Here is a 17,590-nt window from a genome sequence, read left to right on the forward strand (position 1 = left end):
CACACGACATTCAATAGCTGGGGCAAATTATCGATCTTTACATTTGGCTCGCTCTTGCTTATCTCCTCCAGTTTGCATTTACGATCAGCCAAGTTGGAACTACCATGACCGGTGCTGCAATGACGTTCAATGTGACTTGGGTTACCGCACTTGAAACACTTCATAACTCCAACATTTTTTTGTTGTAATCCCTTCAGTGCTTCCAAAATTGTGTCTACCCAATCTGGCCTTTCCACTTCCACGCGATGAGCTTTGTATGCGGGCTTACTCAAAAGTGACGTTACCGTTTCAGCAAATGTTGGCTTTGGGTTCGCATATGTAGCTCGTTTCGTTTCGGCATCCCGTATTCCATTTATAAAGCTCTGAATTTTAACCCTCGGTGTATTCCACGGGTGCGTCTGCATTTGCGAGATGAGCCAATCTTTCAACATTCGACTAAAACTCCTGCAAAGTCTCATTCGCCTTTTGGTAACGATTTTGCAACTCAATTTGATATATCTGTTTCCCATGCTCGCTTCCGTAACGTCTCTCTAGAGCGCTCATCAATGTTTCATAGTTGTTCCGTTCGTACTCTGGAATTGTCTGTAAGATTTCAGCTGCAGGCCCTTTCAATGCTACGAACAGTGCAGCAACTTTATCTTCAGAATTCCAGTTGTTCACTGCTGACGTCTTCTCAAATTGAAGCTTGAATACCTCGAAAGGAACAGAGCCGTCAAAAGATGGAGTTTTTACCTTCGGATTGCTCGCTGGAACAGCTGGGCGATTTAGATGTAACTGTTGCATAAGACCTTTCATCGCTTCTATTTCGGCATCAATTTTGTCCTCGAGTTGTAAAATTTTTGCATCCTGCTCTTCCAGTTTCGCAAAGAGCTGCGATGATACCTGATATACGTGCCTCTTGCGCTTCCAGTTGAGATGACATATATGTCTTCTGTTCTTCCAATTGAGATGACATTTGCGATGCCATTTCTGAAATGCGTGCCTCCTGTGACTCCAGCTGAGATGCCATTGTCGATGTTTGTGCAGATATTGTGCTCGTCACTGTCTGCGGTGTTTTGTTTTTTTCTTCCATTTTTGTTGTTGTTTTGTCGCTATCATAATGAAAGACATACTCCTCAGCATTGATTCCTTCAAATACCATAGCTACACTTAGTCGTCTTTGTAACGGGGACTTCCACGGACTTCCGACTCCTCCTTCAGTTGCTGGATCGTCAATTCACTCAACTTTGCCATGTCCAAGTTGTATTCGAAGTCTTCGGAATTTACTCAACAATTCCTCTTCTGACACCAATTGTAACGAATTTACTGCAAATCCTCTTATTTGCAACCTTCCGCTAAGTTCGAATCACTAAACCGTTGAATAAATAACTCCAATATTTAATAATGCAAAATGGCCTTTATTAAAGTACTTCACAATAACACTGATACTTCACAACCAATTGCTTGCTTAAATGAAACTGAATTGTGATGCCTCAGCCTGTGCCGCTTTTATACTCTTCGTTTTCCTCGTTCACCCATTTCTCCTAAGGTCTAGTAGTTTCGTGAACCTGATGCCTGTTTACTAGCTATATACACGAATTTTTGCAATTTGTATCCATATGTGTGTGTATGTTTGAGCGTCTGATGAGCGACATGCGCTTGTGAGTATCTCTCTCTGTTGCCCCGCACGTATGTGTGCAGACAATGATTAATTTGTTTACGTACATACAAGTGTAGCAGCTTGCTTATTTGTTGTTGTGGCTTTATTTACTTAGTATCAGATTACTGATGGGAGTATCACTTAGTGTCACTAATATTCGTCACAATATAATACTTCTATATCAATACCTTCCTATCTTCCTAATGTGCAAATTTTCTGTCAATCATTATTTGCTGAAACTGTGTAAATGTATGTTCTGCGCATGCGCGGGCTTTGTTAGTGTTAGTGAATTGTAATAGCGTGTGTAAAAGAAGTATGTTGTTGTTGTTGTTGTAGCAGTGCTTCGCCCCACCTAACAGACGCGACCGATCATAAACTGTCATCAATATCCTCTAACGGGAGTCCAAGGAAACTTGCTGTTTCAACAGGGTGGAAAGGGGTGTTAGAGGCGTTGGTTCCACATTACAATTAAAGAGATGGTTGGTGTCATGTGGAGACACATTGCAAGCGGGGCATACATTTTGTATGTCGGGGTTGATTCTGGATAGGTAAGAGTTTAACCTGTTACAGTATCCAGAACGAAGTTGAGCCAGAGTGACACGCGTTTCGCTAGGGAGTATGCGTTCCTCTTCCGCAAGTTTTGGATACTTTACTTTGAGTACTGGGTTCACCGGGCAATTCCCGGCACAAAGGTCCGACGCCTGTTTGTGGAGTTCACCAAGGACCTGCTTGTGTTTTTTCGCTTCATACGGCTGTGTTCTCAGATGCCGTATTTCCTCAAAATGCTTACGGAGATGACTCCTTAAGCCCCTAAGCGGTGCTGGCTCGTCAATCAGATGTCTGTTGGGATGCCCAGGTTTCTGGGTATTCAACAGGAACTGTTTGGTCAGCATCTCGTTTCTTTCCCTGATGGGGAGCATTCTCGCCTCATTATGTAGATGGTGTTCTGGGGACATAAGAAGACAGCCCGTGGCAATTCTGAGAGCAGTATTTTGGCAGGCCTGTAGCTTCTTCCAGTGGGTAATTTTTAGGCTTGGCGACCATATGGGTGACGCGTAGCACGTAATCGGCTGGCTAATTGCTTTGTATGTAGTCATGAGCGTTTCTTTATCTTTTCCCCAGGTACTGCCAGCAAGGGATTTGAGGATTTTGTTACGGCTCTGAATTCTCGGAACAATTGCGGCTGCGTGCTCACCAAAATGTAGATCCTGATCAAACGTCACACCCAAGATTTTGGGGTGTAGGACAGTCGGTAGCGTAGAGCCATCGACGTGGATGTTCAAAATGGTCGACATTTGGGACGTCCATGTTGTAAATAAGGTCGCGGAAGATTTAGTCGGTGATAATGCCAGGTTTCGCGAGGCGAAAATACTGGAGAGATCAGGGAGGTAGCCGTTTATTTTCTTGCATAGCTCATCGATCTGTGGGCCTGGGCCTGTGGCCATTACTGTGCAGTCATCGGCGTAGGAAACGATTGCGACTCCTTCCGGTGGTGAAGGTAGCTTAGATATGTAGAAATTAAACAAAAGTGGGGATAGGACACCACCCTGTGGCACCCCTTATTTAATTCTCCTTGGCTTTGATGTTTCGTTTCTAAATAGCACCGATGCCTGCCGACCACCCAGATAATTTTCGGTCCACCTTTTAAGACATGGGGGAAGGGTAGACCCTTCCAGGTCTTGCAGTAACGAGCCATGGTTGACCGTATCAAAAGCTTTTGATAGGTCTAGCGCTACGAGTACTGTTCTATGGTGGGGGTTTTGATTTAAACCGCAATTTATCTGGGTGCTAATGGCATTTAGCGCGGAGGTAGTGCTATGGAGTTTTCTGAAGCCATGCTGATGGGAGGCTAGTTGCAAATTTGCTTGGAAATAAGGGAGCAAAATTGCTTCGAGCGTCTTTGCTACTGGCGATAGGAGAGATATCGGACGATACGACTCTCCTATGTTAGCTGGTTTACCAGGCTTTAGTAGCGGGACCACCTTGGCCATTCTCCATTTCTCGGGTATGACAAAGGTGGAAAGAGACAGGTTGAAGACCTGCGCTAAATATTTGAAACCCTCTTTCCCTAGGCTTTTAAGCATCGGCATGGCTATGCCGTCTGGGCCCACTGCTTTGGATGGGTAAGCCCGACCAATGGCGTCCTCAACCTCTTTAGCGGTGATGGTGATTGGTGACGCGCTGAATTTGTGTTTATGTGCGTGTCTGTTGGCCCTCCGTCTAACTTTGTCGACCGTAGAATGCATTATATATTGTCGGCAGAAAGCGCTCGCACATTTTTTCGCATCCGACAGCACTTTGTCGCCAAAGGCGATGGAAACTTTGTCTTTGTGCTTAGTCGGATTCGATAGGGACTTTACGGTGGACCAAAGTTTACCCACACCGGTAGAGAGGTTACAACCTCTTAGGTGCTCCTCCCATTTCGCCCGCTTGTGTTCATCCACAAGCAATCTGATGTGTTGGTTTATATCCCTTATTTGGGGGTCGCCTGGATCAAGCTGCCTTATAAGGTCACGTTCTCTCGCTAAGTTTGCGGCCTCCGCCGGGAAGTGGGGCCGGATTTCGGGAATTCTCCCGGCGGGAATGAAACGTGCCGAGGCGGATTCAATGACCTTGCGGAAGGCACGCTCCCCTTGGCGGGCATCAGTCGGGATAGGGAGGGCAGCAAAGAGGTTGTCTGTAAAGGATTTATATTCTTCCCACTTTCCTTTTTTAAAGTTTATGAAAGTGCGTTTTTCGGTGACGATGAAGTCGGCGGTACGCTCGAGCGAAACAAGTATAGGCAGGTGGTCGGATGCCAATGATACCATCGGCTGCCAGTTGACGCAGTTTACGAGTTCTGCGCTCACGATTGAGATATCTGGCGAACTGTGACAGCTTCCTACCATACGTGTGGGGGCGTCTCCGTTTATTGTGCAGAACGTCGTTTCTTCTATTTGATCCGCCAACATCTCGCCCCTACTGTCCGCCCGCAAATTTGAATGCCATAGATCTGAATAGATAGAATCTTTTTAGGACGGTCATACTCTGTTCAGTGTGTCTCGTGTAAAGGATGGTTGCATCGGACAGGTTGTTCTGGGCTTGATCCCAAAACCCGACGTCCACGTAACTTTTATAAATCTTTTGTGGCTCCTTGCTGTTCACGCCCAAGGGCGCCCCGTAGTAAAAGAAGTATTAAAGGGGTCACAACGGGTCACTATCCCCTTTACCCAACTTCCGCATACTAATTGTTATAAAATCTCAGTTTAGTCGATTAAACAATGAAAAGGCCAACAAATACAATACAAGCAAGGCTTGATGTATTTATTATTTAAACATGCGCTGCAGCCATACAAAGTACATTATTTACATAAATAGTAAAAAAAAAACAAGGCGAAGAATTCATATTTTTGAAATGAAAAAAATTCAAATGCACATGTATAAAAATATACTTATACATACATTCGTAGTTGTCAGGTGGCATTATTTGCTTTTTTTTGTCGCTTTTTGGTCACTAAGGGCTCATTTACATACTTATATTTGCGCACTCAGTACAAATCGGTAATGCTATTCTCCGGAGTTCTTAAAACAATAAAAATTTTATAATACTAATGGAAAATAGCTTACTTTTTCCTAATGTACAATATTGAAAGAAGGAAGACGGCTTGTTGAAATATACATATATTTAAGCACCTTTTTTCCAAAAATTTAACGACAGCCTTGAGATTTTGTCTCCTTCTCTCGTTGTATATCTATACTGTAATGTTTGACAGGCTGCACAGTTCAGTAGTAGTGATATAGAAGTATTACATATATGGTTTATCCTCATAGGTTGCTCTTATTTCAAAATGGTTCTCTTTGTTTGCACTTTTGTCTTCTACAGCTTTTTTGATTTGCTTTACCGTTTCATTCACCTTATTTAGTATGTCTTGAAATATTGAATTTTTGACAATTGATGCAAGATGAAGTTCAATCGTTAATTTCTTTACTCATGTTAGGCCAATAATCAACCCTATTCTGCATTTCGACTTGGATTGGAATTTGTTCGATTTGGCAATTTGGTATTCTGTGTTCCAATCTCTTTCGATCCAACTTCGAATCGTTCGATTTTGTGCATTCTGCATTTCGATCGTAGTTCCGTTTTTCTAAGTTGCAAATTAGTTGGCGGAAAAATATTTTCTTTTTATTTTTTTTTTTTAATTTGTAACAGAATTTTAACAAAAATGTAAGTAAAACTTGTTAAGAAACGTAGAAGGCTTGATGATGATTGTTTTTTATATGTTTCCAGGTCAAAAACAACATGTCGATGTCGAAGTCCTTGGACGTATTTGCCCCGCAAAAGTATCTAACACGTACTTGAAAGCATCCTAATTAAGTTGAAAGTTTTTTGAACCTAAATAAGAAAATAAGTCATTAAACTTTACCACTTTTAAGTTCAATTTCTTACAATTCGTCACTCATCTCAAATGGATTACACAAATCTCGCAAAATTTGCCTTTCCATTCTCGCCTTGCCATTTTCGTATGCGTTGCTTTCCAACTCCACAAATAATGCCGCGGCTATTGATTCCATTATAACAGACAGCTATAATTTGTGTCTGTTCGTTGGGTCCAGTTATATGCCAAAGCAAGCTGCCGGAGTAGAGGAAGGTGAAGCGAAAACGTAAACAATCCTTGCGGAAAGAATAAATAAAACTTTATAAAGTATTTTGGGCCAGTGCAATGAAATTAGCATCCATAAAATTCAGAAAATGTCAACTATATTCGTGCAGGAATCCGTTTTAACAAAACTTGGTGGCCACGGCAGAGAATTGGCCAAAAGAACGACAAAGGCACACTTACAATTATGAAAGCACAAGCGTGGATAATAAAATATAAACGTTTTTCGTTTTGTTTTTTTTTTTAATTTTCTTTAATTTATTTTGTTCCAATGTTCACACATTCCGTACAAACAGCTGATTTCGAAAAATCATTTGCTCTTCCTCTTCTCGTTACGATTCCGTCGTAATGCAGAATACCCAACATCGATTAAAGCGGAGCGTAGAACGGGAACGTAATCGAAATGCAGAATAGGGGTGAATATTTATTTTGAATTAATCTTCTGGTTGTTCTTGTACTTGGATGAGGTAGTGAGTGAATTTTGTCAAATATAATTATTCTCATAGAAAGTGGAATATAAGCTCTAAAAGGTTGTAGAGAAACATCACACCATATATTTAAATTAATAACTGGAATATAAATTTGTTTTAAATTATTTTTAGAATTTTGATCAAAAATGGTTTTTTGTAAAAATTTATCAGTGTGTTGTTCTTTATATAAAGTTTGTAAATTAATATCTTGAGTTGAAATTGCATTTACTTCTGGAATACGGGAAAGTGTATCGGCAACTATGTTGTCTTTTCCACGTATATATTGTATATCATTTGTAAATTGAGCAATATATTCAAGATGACGTAGTTAACGAGGAGATCTATCCACTTTAGAATTTAGAACATGAATTAAAGGTTTATCATCAGTATAAATTGTAAAAGTTCTACCCTCAAGAAAATGTTTAAAATGTTTAATTGAATTATAAATTGCCAAAAGTTCACGATAAAATGTTGAATATTTAGTTTCTGTTGTAGTTAATTTTCTTGAAAAATAAGCTAAGGGTTCTAGTATATTATTGCTAGTTTGTTGAAGAACTGCTCCAATAGCAACATTTGATGCATTACTGCTAATGATAAAGTACCATTTTTGTCGAAATGTGTAAGTAAAGTATTTTTAGTAAAAAGTTTTTTAACATTTTCGAAAGTTGTTGTGGTCTCATTTGTCCAGTTTAATTGTTTGAGTTTGTTTTTAACTGCATGTGTTAACATTTCATGCAGAGGACTGAGTTCTGTTGCAATTATTTTAATATATCTGTGATGGTAATTTACCATACCTAAAAATTTTTGTAACTTATTTATAAGAAATGGGTTTTTTTAAATTTGTTATGATTTCAATTCGATCTAAAGATGGTTTAATGCCTTCGCCTGAAATTTCGTAACTAAGAAATTTAATTTATTTACACCGAGAGTACATTTTGAAGGTTTGATATTTAAATTATATTCAAGTCTTTTGAAAACGGATTTTAAATGATTTATATGTTGATCTTCATTATCACTGGCAATAAGAATGTCATCAATGTATGTAAATACAAAATCTAATTCAGAAAATACTTCATTAATAAAGCGTTGGGAAGTTTGAGCACTGTTTCGTAAACCGAAGGCTTTCTAACGAATTCAAACATTCCAAAAGGGGTAGTTATTGCTGTTTTATGAATGTCTTCTTCTGCCATTGGAATTTGGTGGTAAGCACGCACAAGACCAATTTTTTTATATGAACACTTCATGCAAAATCGAATTTGTTTTTGAAAATCGGATAATCGGATTATCGTTGAGTTGCGATTATTCGAATAACCTAAATAAATCAACTAGTCGAATAATGAAATTCGATTAACAAACGTAGAAAAATCTAATACTCGATTAATCGAACTATTCGAATATTTCCAAGAGCCCTTATGTAAATGCATGTGTATATTATCAGACGAATTCTAAATATTCTCGCGGATTTTTTTATTCCCGCAGAAAAATTCCTCCAATTCTTTTATCCTAGGGAGAAGAAAAATTGGGGAATATGATTTTCTTTTGTTTAAAAAATTTAAAAGTTTAATTATTGTTGCGAATTTGTTTGAAATTAAGAAATAAGGTATAAGCAATGCACATTATTGCATTTCATGTGGTATTCACTGAAATGAGTAATGAATTGGTGCCACAGCAACATCAACAGAGTAGCATAAGAAGAAGACGGCGGGATAACACAAATCCGCCGGAGTTGCCTGCTTTCATTCTGCAAAGCAATTTTCTGGCGGCCACGTCGAGTTGAGTTCGCCTTTCGCCATTAGCCAAAATCTACTTAAGCCTTCTTAAAAAATCCTTGCGCAATTTCTGGATGGCTGCATCAAATATACAAAGAGCTCTTCCGTTGCTTATGATATACTTTTCGACTTAAAATAAAGAATATTGTGGTTGTTGTTGTATTAACAGTGAGAATATTGTGGTAGAATGTAAATACATATTTTAGCACACATTTTTTACAAATAAGTGTTCTTTCTTAAAAGAACGAATTTCCTTTAACTATTTTGATTCATTCCCTTTAATTTAACTAGTGAAAAAACTCCTATGAAATGGCAAAGAAATCTCCCTCTCCCTCACATTCATAATACATACTTTTCTCCCATAACCGGTTTCCTCTTTTTCGAACATTGTTCAGAATATGAGGAAAGGGAGAAGTGAAAAAACTCACAAGGAATTTTTATTTAGAATACGAGGAATGGGAGAAGGGAAAAAACTCGCACGGAATTTTCGTTTAGAATTGGGCTGTATATGTTAATATTATAAAAATTGTTGATATGAATAAAAATTATCGTGTCATTTAAAAACCAAATTACTATTGATTTTGTGCCTGGCGTGGTGCCATTTAAAAACCAAAAAATTAACATTTCGAGAAATAACGGAATTTAAATATTATTGAATAACGGAGCTACTGTAAATAACGGAGCTATTGTGAACAGAGGAACATGTGAAATGAAACGACAATCTAGAAAGACCATTTTGATTTTGTAGCTGGCGCTACAATATAACCCTAAAAGCTAGAAAATAATTAGGTAGGTCCTAAGTACTAGTCATCACACTCCTTATCAATCTAGGGGGTTGATCAGACTATTAAATAAAAGCGTTGGCGCGTGAAATTTCTAAAAATATGAGGCGTAGCATAAGCTGATTAAAGTTCAGTTGGTCTTATATATGACTATCAATAGAAACTTTATGCGTCCAACGCTTTTATTTAATTGTCTGATCAACGCCCTAGATTGATGAGGAGTGTGATGACTAGTGCCTAGGCCTATTGATAAATGATTCAAGGTTCGATTCGAGCTCAAGGCCAGAACAATAATTTTTTTTCTAATGATAATTATTGTTATTTTTTAATTTTTCTAAATTCGAAAATTGTATTTTTTTTTTGGAATAGTAAGTAGAAAATTTTTCAGACAACCTGCTGTATTTTTTTTTTTATACATATACAATTTTTCGAATTTAGAAAAATTAAAAAATAACAATAATTATCATTAGAAAAAAATTGTTGTTATGGCCTTGAGCTCGAATCGAACCTTGAATCATTTATCAATAGGCCGATAAAAAAAAAAAAATAAAAAAAAAACAATTTTTAATTATTTTATTTTCAAGTTCTTAGTCTTTATTTAATTGCCTATTATATCTCATTCTATTTAGTTCTTTTAGTGACTCATTATTACAAGGACTCTTTCCTGACGATTTGTTACAATCTAAGTCCTCAATCCATAATCTTTCCAAAGACTTTACTCGACTCTGCGCCACGTATGCTTGTCCCTCCTCGAACTCCAAAGTATTTTGATGTCACTTCTACAGGACTGTATGTAATATTTGTTCCAAATATGAGCCAAATCGGACCACAAATACGAGTATTTTTAATATCTCAATCCTTGCGCCACCTGGCGGCGATTTTTTTCATATGACGCTTTCTATTCATGTATGTAATATGTGTTCCACAAATATAAGCCAAATCGGACCACAAATATGATTTTTTGAATATCTCCTTCCTTACGCCACCTAGCGCCGATTTTTTTCATAGGTCTCTTTCTATTCATGTATGTATTATGTGTTCCAAATATGAACCAAATTGGACCACAAATACGATTTTTTGAAATATTTCCATCTATGCGCCACCTATCGGAGTTGTTTTCTTATTATTGCATTGTCATCGGGTTCTGAACTATATTCCAAGTTTCAAGCTTGTAGCTTATCGGGAAGTTACTTAAATTTCAATCACAAAATTCGTGCCAGCCAGCCTGTCAATTCAAGCTAAATAAAACCGTTTAAAAAAGAAACATCATATGTATGTATATCTAATGATTAAAGAAGCCTGAGGTGAAAGTAAGAAGAAATAAGTAATTTAGGTAAAATGTTGTAAGTCGTTTCAGAAAGCAGCTGCTGTACTACGTGGGGATAAATTACCAATGGTGCTTGTTACCGGAACGTACCGGACACATATCAGTCAAAGGACCATCAACATCGATAACACTCTCCTTCGGGGAGTATCTTTATCGTTAGTAAAACAACAAAAAATAAAAAGGCGGATCTAGTAATACGATACGTGTATGCCCATGCATTTTGATGCATCGAGTCTGAATCGATTATCAAAATTTGAAATTATTAAAAATCGCTACGTCGATTCTTATACTTGTTATATAAACTAGAAAAAAAATTGTAGAATTCAATTAAAAAAAGAACGCAGACCACACCTACATTTGTATTTTTTCAATACAATACATAAATGAAATATGTTAGAAAAGTTTCAATATCGAACTTCGAAAGCCAATATCTATGTTTTGTAGGCTAGTTTCAAAACTGGGAATGTACTTTTTGCTCATGGATCAATCTTCAAAAAAATTGGTTTGGTTCAATACCCAATAACTAAACTATGTTCTTTAGATTTCAAAAGAGGATTGGAAGGAAATATAAAGCACCTAAATACCAAAATAATGAAAAATATATTTTGAAAATCTAATTTCAAATAACCAAGATACAACAAACTGCTATCCAGCTGTATTTTCTGAGATCCTCTCAACATAAGCTTCAAATTAAGGGTGGTCGTATGCAATTTTTTTCAACTCAGTCTTCGTTTGAACTACGTTTTCTAAATTGGAAGTGCAGTTTACGTCCTTTAAGGTGCAACTAATGTACACTGTGCGGTTTTTTAAAGTAATATTTAATTTTGTATCATGATTCAATCACAAGAGGTTTGCTCGGCTGACACATTTTTTGACAATTGCAGCCATTTTGCTCCCAAATCTAATTTACATCCGTTAACAGTGTTTTTTCTTTGCGATTTTTCGAAAAATATTGGTAGTAGAAATAGAAAGCAATCAGTTTACAAATACCCGATAAGTACTGAACTGCACAATTTCTTAGAACAATTTTTTTAAATTTTATGCTGAACATAAGTTAGGTTAGGTTGAACTGAGCGGTCTATGAGGACATCACATAGAATGAATGAGTCCGTAGTGTTACCAAAAGTTTATTTAACGACCAAACTGAAAAACCGTATCAAAAAACAAGACCTATGCTATAAAATAGAGAACATATGCTACTTGCTGCTTCTAGATCTGAACGCTTTATCACTCCTTATAGCTGGAGTCTTAGCCTGACAAGCGCAGGGCATGCGCACAAAACGTGCTCCTTCGTTTCCTCCTCCAACCCGCACTTCATACGTCTGCTATCACTGACCAAGCCTAATTTGAACCTACGAAACCTAAACCAATTTAAAATTCATCGTTCACTTTCATGAATACTTAAACGGAAAAGAGCTTTCTGAAATAAAAATACTCCATGTGTAGCAGCACCGCACAAAAGCTTACCTCTTTTGTCAAAGTCAAGACCGGAATATAAAGTTCTAAGACAATAAGCCATTTTTTTATTTTTATTTTTTTTTTGTCAGTTCATTGCAGCTGCTGAGTAGAGTATCACCCCATGTCAGCTGTCATTTCGAAATCATCCTATCTCAAAATATTTTTAAAAAATTTTCCATTTCAGAATTGGCACCAAAACGCATTATTTCAGAATTAGGTTAAAGAACACCTTATCTCAGAATGCTTTTCATTAACTCTCTCTTATGTCGAAATGCATTTAACTTATGCTAAGTTAGGGAGTTTTTGAATTCTTCAAACAAGTTCTGAAAAAATAACCAAACCAACATAACTCTTTATCAATTGGCATTTTCAAATTTACTATCACTGCTAATATGCTACTTTTCTACTACAATTTTCGCTGAAGGGCATTGAATTATTCCCCGTTTTCCTTACTTCGTAAAAGCAATCCGTCCAGATTTTCCAACTTGGGAGTGTTAAAGCTCTGTCATCATTGGAGAACAAACCTCTAGTAATTGAATCATGATGTTGTACATTGGAACGATTTCCCGCCATCCCTTGTCAAATTTGGCTTGGAGACAATCTGTTTCCGGCATTGTGCCATCTTAAATATTATTTCTGGACAAATTATACTGAAGATGGCACAACGCCGAAACCGGTCTCTGAATTTATGGTTTATTTAGTACATATGTGTAGATCCATCTCCTATCCTAAATCAATTACATTTAGAACTATTATAATTTATTTCGCTCAAAAGCCGGTACAACAATTTAATATGTTTCAATTTATATCTGAAGCTATGCTTAGAGCACTTAAGATTCCTGTTTTAATTAAAAAAACGGTCTTTGAGCTCAATAAAATAAAATTGTTCTATATTGTAACAAATTTACTGAAATTCCGCTTATTTGCAACCTTCTGCAAACGTTCGTATCGCTAAACTGTTGAATAAAATAACTCCAATATTCAATAGTGCAAAATTATTTGACTAATTTGAAAGTACTTCGCAATTAAACTTCACTTCGCAACTGATAGCGTGTTTAAATCAAACTGATTTCAGATTACTAAGCTTTCGCTGCTTTTATACTCTGTGCCCAAATGTCTAGACGTTTTTTCTGCTAGAATTTTCTACTTGGTTACCAGCTATACGCTGCCAGCTATAAACTACAGATACACGTTTATTATAGCCTCTCGCATAGCCATATGCGCGTGTATATGTGAGTAATACTTCCACCGATGACTACATCTGTATGTGAGTTATCTCTTCGTTGCCTGGTATGTATGTGGGTAAATGATGATTAATGTGCTTATGTAGCTTGCTTAATATTTCTGTTGTTGTGCCTTTATTTAATAACCTTAGAGATGGTAATATTCGTCACAATACTAACGACCAAGAAAGTAATAAATTAATTTAGTTTACTTTATTTTTATTTTATACTTTCAGGTACACTACAATATTGCACGCTTGTCAACAGATCGATTTGAACGTCACAAAGCACTCCTACATTATCATAAAGCCATTGAACTCTATCCACAATACGAGGCAGCATTAATGAATTTGGGGAATTTATATCGCGAAATGGGTGACTTAGATAATGCTGAAAAGTACATTAAGGCATCATTGGCGGTGGCACCGGATTTTGCCACTGCATGGATGAATTTGGGCATCGTACAAGCAGCACGTAAAGATGCCTATAATGCATTACAAAGTTATAAAAATGCATTAAAATATCGTAAAAGTTATGCCATTTGTCATTATAATTTGGGCAATCTTTATCTTGATATTCAAATGCATTCGGAGGCAATGCAACATTGGCAAGAAGCGGTTTCATTAAATCCACAACAACCTAAAGCTTGGGCCAATATACTGACAATGTTGGATAATCGTGGTTTATATGAAGATGTTATACGTCTTTCAACGCAGGCTTTAAATTATTTGCCAAATGAAACAAATATATTATTTATACGCGCTAATGTTTTGGGAAAACTTCAACGTTATGTTGAAGCGGAGGAGCTTTATAAGGAAATTATTGAAAAAGAACCATTCAATTTGTTATTTCATACAAACATGGGCGTGCTATATCATCGTTGGGATAAGTTGAATGAGGCGATTGAGTCTTATCGAAATGCATTAAAACTGAATCCTGAGAAGGCTGTGACTGCACGTGAAAATCTTGCTAAGCTATTAAGAAGGAAAAGAAAAGAAAAATCGATGAAAACTTAAATTGTGATTTTATAGTATCTAGTAAATAGACGCATCTCATTTAGCATTTTATGAAAATTTTGAACAAACAATAGTCATATAAATAGTTCATGTTTTAGCAATACCGTAAGCCAAAACAATTGCAAAAATTTACTGGAGTTTCTGACCCAAGAAATCATTCAATCTACTGCATAGTCATAGATCTAATGTTGTGTTATTCATAAGATTTGAGCTAGTCAATAGTAGCCCAGTTCGAGATATACGCCCAGAATTTTGTTCTCGCGAATTTATTTTTTGTCCCACGGAAAAAAATAGAAATTTCGAATTTTTGAAGTCAGCTGTTTTGCGAAATAGTACTTCAAGCGCATTTCTGCTTTCGCTTGAGAAATTCAAAAAAAAAAAAAATATAAACATTGCATACTTACTTATTTAGTTGGTGCTTAACCGTTTATACGGTTATTGCCGTCCAACAAGGAGCGCCAGTCGCTGTTTGCTTTAACTGGCGCCAATTGGTCACACCAAGGGAATTTAAAACTTTTTCCTCCTGATCCTTCCAACGTGTAGAGGCCCGTAACTCTTTCGAATAATTTTTCTCCCGAATACTCCCAGAGTCCCGTCCCATCGTCATGGTCCATGCTATGTAGTACGACAGGTAGGATAAGTGACTTTTAGATCATGATTTTCGTTTCCCGGAGAGGACTATACTTTTCAATTGACTACCTAGTCCAAAGTAGCATTTATTGGCAGGAGTGATTCTTTACTGGATATTGTAGTTTTTCATTTCGAAATTATGACTGCCAACAGAGGCGTGGTTGCCAAAGCGCAAATGCGCTTACTCTTTGCTCGATGGCAGCAGGTACTTCGTTTTGTCCTCATTTACCATAAAACCCATCTTTTCCGCTTCTCTTTTGAAGAAAGCAGAAGTTACGGGGCGGGTGTTCAAGCCGATGACATCAATGTCATCAGCATACGCCAGTAATTACATGCGTTTATAGAATATTGTTCCAGAGCGGTTAGTTCTGCAGCTGGTATAATTGTCTCCAGCATCAAATTAAAGAAATCGCACGATACGGCGTCACCCTGTTTGAAACCTCATTTAGTTTCGAACGGCTCGGAGAGGTCCTTTCCCGGTCCCGTCCCTTCAATTTGTAAGAAAAACTTAAAGGAGCACGTGAATTATAAGAGAAGCTCAGCCTAAGCTCTCTTCGGAGGTATATCTCCCCTTGCATTTATTTAAAATAAAGAGTATTATTGTAGAGTAGTTATTACCGTTTCTAGTACATATTTACACAAATAAGTATATTTTCATTAAAAATACAATTACATAATTTAAATATTATTGCTGCGTTCCTTTTAATTTATTAAGGCCCATTGGCAGAACTTTTTAAATTGTAGTTGGCTTAAAAACCCCTCATGAGGGAAGCTAACTCTTAGCTTAAAAGATAACTTATCGTTCTGCAAGTGCACGTAAGGGAAGCAATTCTTTAAGAAGCCAGCTAAATCTCCCCTTCACTCGCATTTGCTACAATAACAGCAACAACAACAACACACATTCGTAATACCCATATATGTAATACTCCTATACAGGGCCGTGGAGAGGGAGGGGGCAGGCAGGGCAATTTCCCTTGGGCCCGGAAGGTTTTTGGGGGCCCGACAAGGCAAAGCAGTATTGACAGTACTCTAACTAGGATTTCATAGATATATACATATTTTGTTGCTATAAAAAATTGTTTTAAAATTGAAAATCACTAAACTAAAATCATAAGCATCCAAAATGTGATTTTAAGTTAGATTAACGCATTTGACACAACTTTATAAGCGCTATCTGTCAAAAATGCTTCAACTAACTTAAAATCACATTTTATTTCGACTATAACTATGTCAGTTTCGCTTTAATTGTTTCAAGCTTCGTGTTTCTTTTGTCAGTGGTGCAATTATTGGTAAATTTTTTAATGTGCAGAAGTCATCACATTTTTCGGTATTATGCAGAAATTGTATAATATCTTTAGCGCAAGCCCTCAGAGATGGGAAATTCTCAAGGAAAAAACTAATTACTCCTTGCGCAGCATGGCACAAACACGATGGTCTGCTGGTGTGGATAGTGTGAAACCTTCCGCAACTCACATTCCCCAAATATTGAAAGCTATTGATGAAATCAAGCTTTTGAATCTGAGTTCAGAAACAGTAACGGAAGTGGAAGGTATTGAAGCATATATGGGGAAATTTGAGTGTATCCTCTTAGCCTACATTTGGCTCAAAGTGTTGACGGTAATCAACCATCGAAATCTGGTAAGGTTCTGGCAGAGAGTATAGGAGTTTTGAATACCTTCGCAGAGAAAGAAGGAAGATAAGAAAGCGCCACTTCGATGAATTACCTGGCGAATCACCTGAGTGTGATTCCGAAACTCAATTCAAACAGCAAGTTTTTTACGTTCTTTTGGACTGCTTGATTGGTAACATGACAAGACGTTTCGAAGCCATAAATGACATTGCGATTAAATTTAGTTTTTTGTGGAAGTATCAGGATCTGACTGAAGAAGAGCTCAGAGAAAAGGCAGCGGTATTCTGCACGATTTATGGCATCGATATTTCTACGGATCTAATAGATGAAATCATTCATCTCAAAGTCATCCATTTAGCAAATTTGGGATGGGATTCGCTGCCACCATTTCAACTTCTGAACACATTTCATGACTTCAAGATGGAAGTATTATTTCCTAACATCTGCATAGAATTAAGAATATTTTTCACACTTCCAGTCAGTGTGACTGAATAAGCCTTGGAACATTGGCGTTGGAGTCCAGCCTTGCTCGCAGCATTAGTTTTGAATCGGTAATTTCCATATTCGCAGACCAAAAAGCACGGAAGAGTTTCTTTGGCTGATTCAAGCTCTTAAAATGTACATATTTAGAAAATGTTAATGTAGGCAAATCAAACAATGAAATCTAACATTTCATTTATGTAACTGCTCCAGTATATCTTATTTTATATGAAATAAAACTGACAATGTGAATTGAAAAATTTATGTATGTTATGTTACTTTTTTTACTGGGTTGACTTTATTTTTTAGGGGGCCCGTAAACTCGAACTGTCCAGGGGCCCGGCTCGGCTCTCTGCGGCCCTGCTACTATATTGCTACAAAAGACTAGGTACATTCAGAGTACCGATATATTGCTGCTTAAACGTTTTTGTTTTTGTATTCAATAATCGAATGTACCTAAATTTTAATTTTTTCTTGTCACACTTAAAACGTTTTCACGCAAAAACTTAATCGAAGCACAATTTTATTT

The 17,590-nt window shown here is 37.1% G+C and overlaps 1 protein-coding gene across 1 annotated transcript in view; it reads left to right on the forward strand.

The window, feature by feature from the left end:
- The window catches only part of Tmtc4 (Transmembrane O-mannosyltransferase targeting cadherins 4), a 41,150-nt gene extending 23,829 nt beyond the window's left edge, over nt 1-17,321 (forward strand). The window contains exon 2 of the mRNA XM_067760555.1: nt 13,542-17,321. Coding sequence (XP_067616656.1) covers nt 13,542-14,321 — 780 coding nt within the window. The 3' untranslated portion in view covers nt 14,322-17,321. The remainder of the gene's footprint in view (nt 1-13,541) is intronic.
- The last annotated feature ends 269 nt before the right edge of the window (nt 17,322-17,590 follow it).

This window comes from Eurosta solidaginis, chromosome 1 (genome assembly GCF_040869045.1).
Source record: "Eurosta solidaginis isolate ZX-2024a chromosome 1, ASM4086904v1, whole genome shotgun sequence".
NCBI lineage: Eukaryota > Metazoa > Arthropoda > Insecta > Diptera > Tephritidae > Eurosta > Eurosta solidaginis.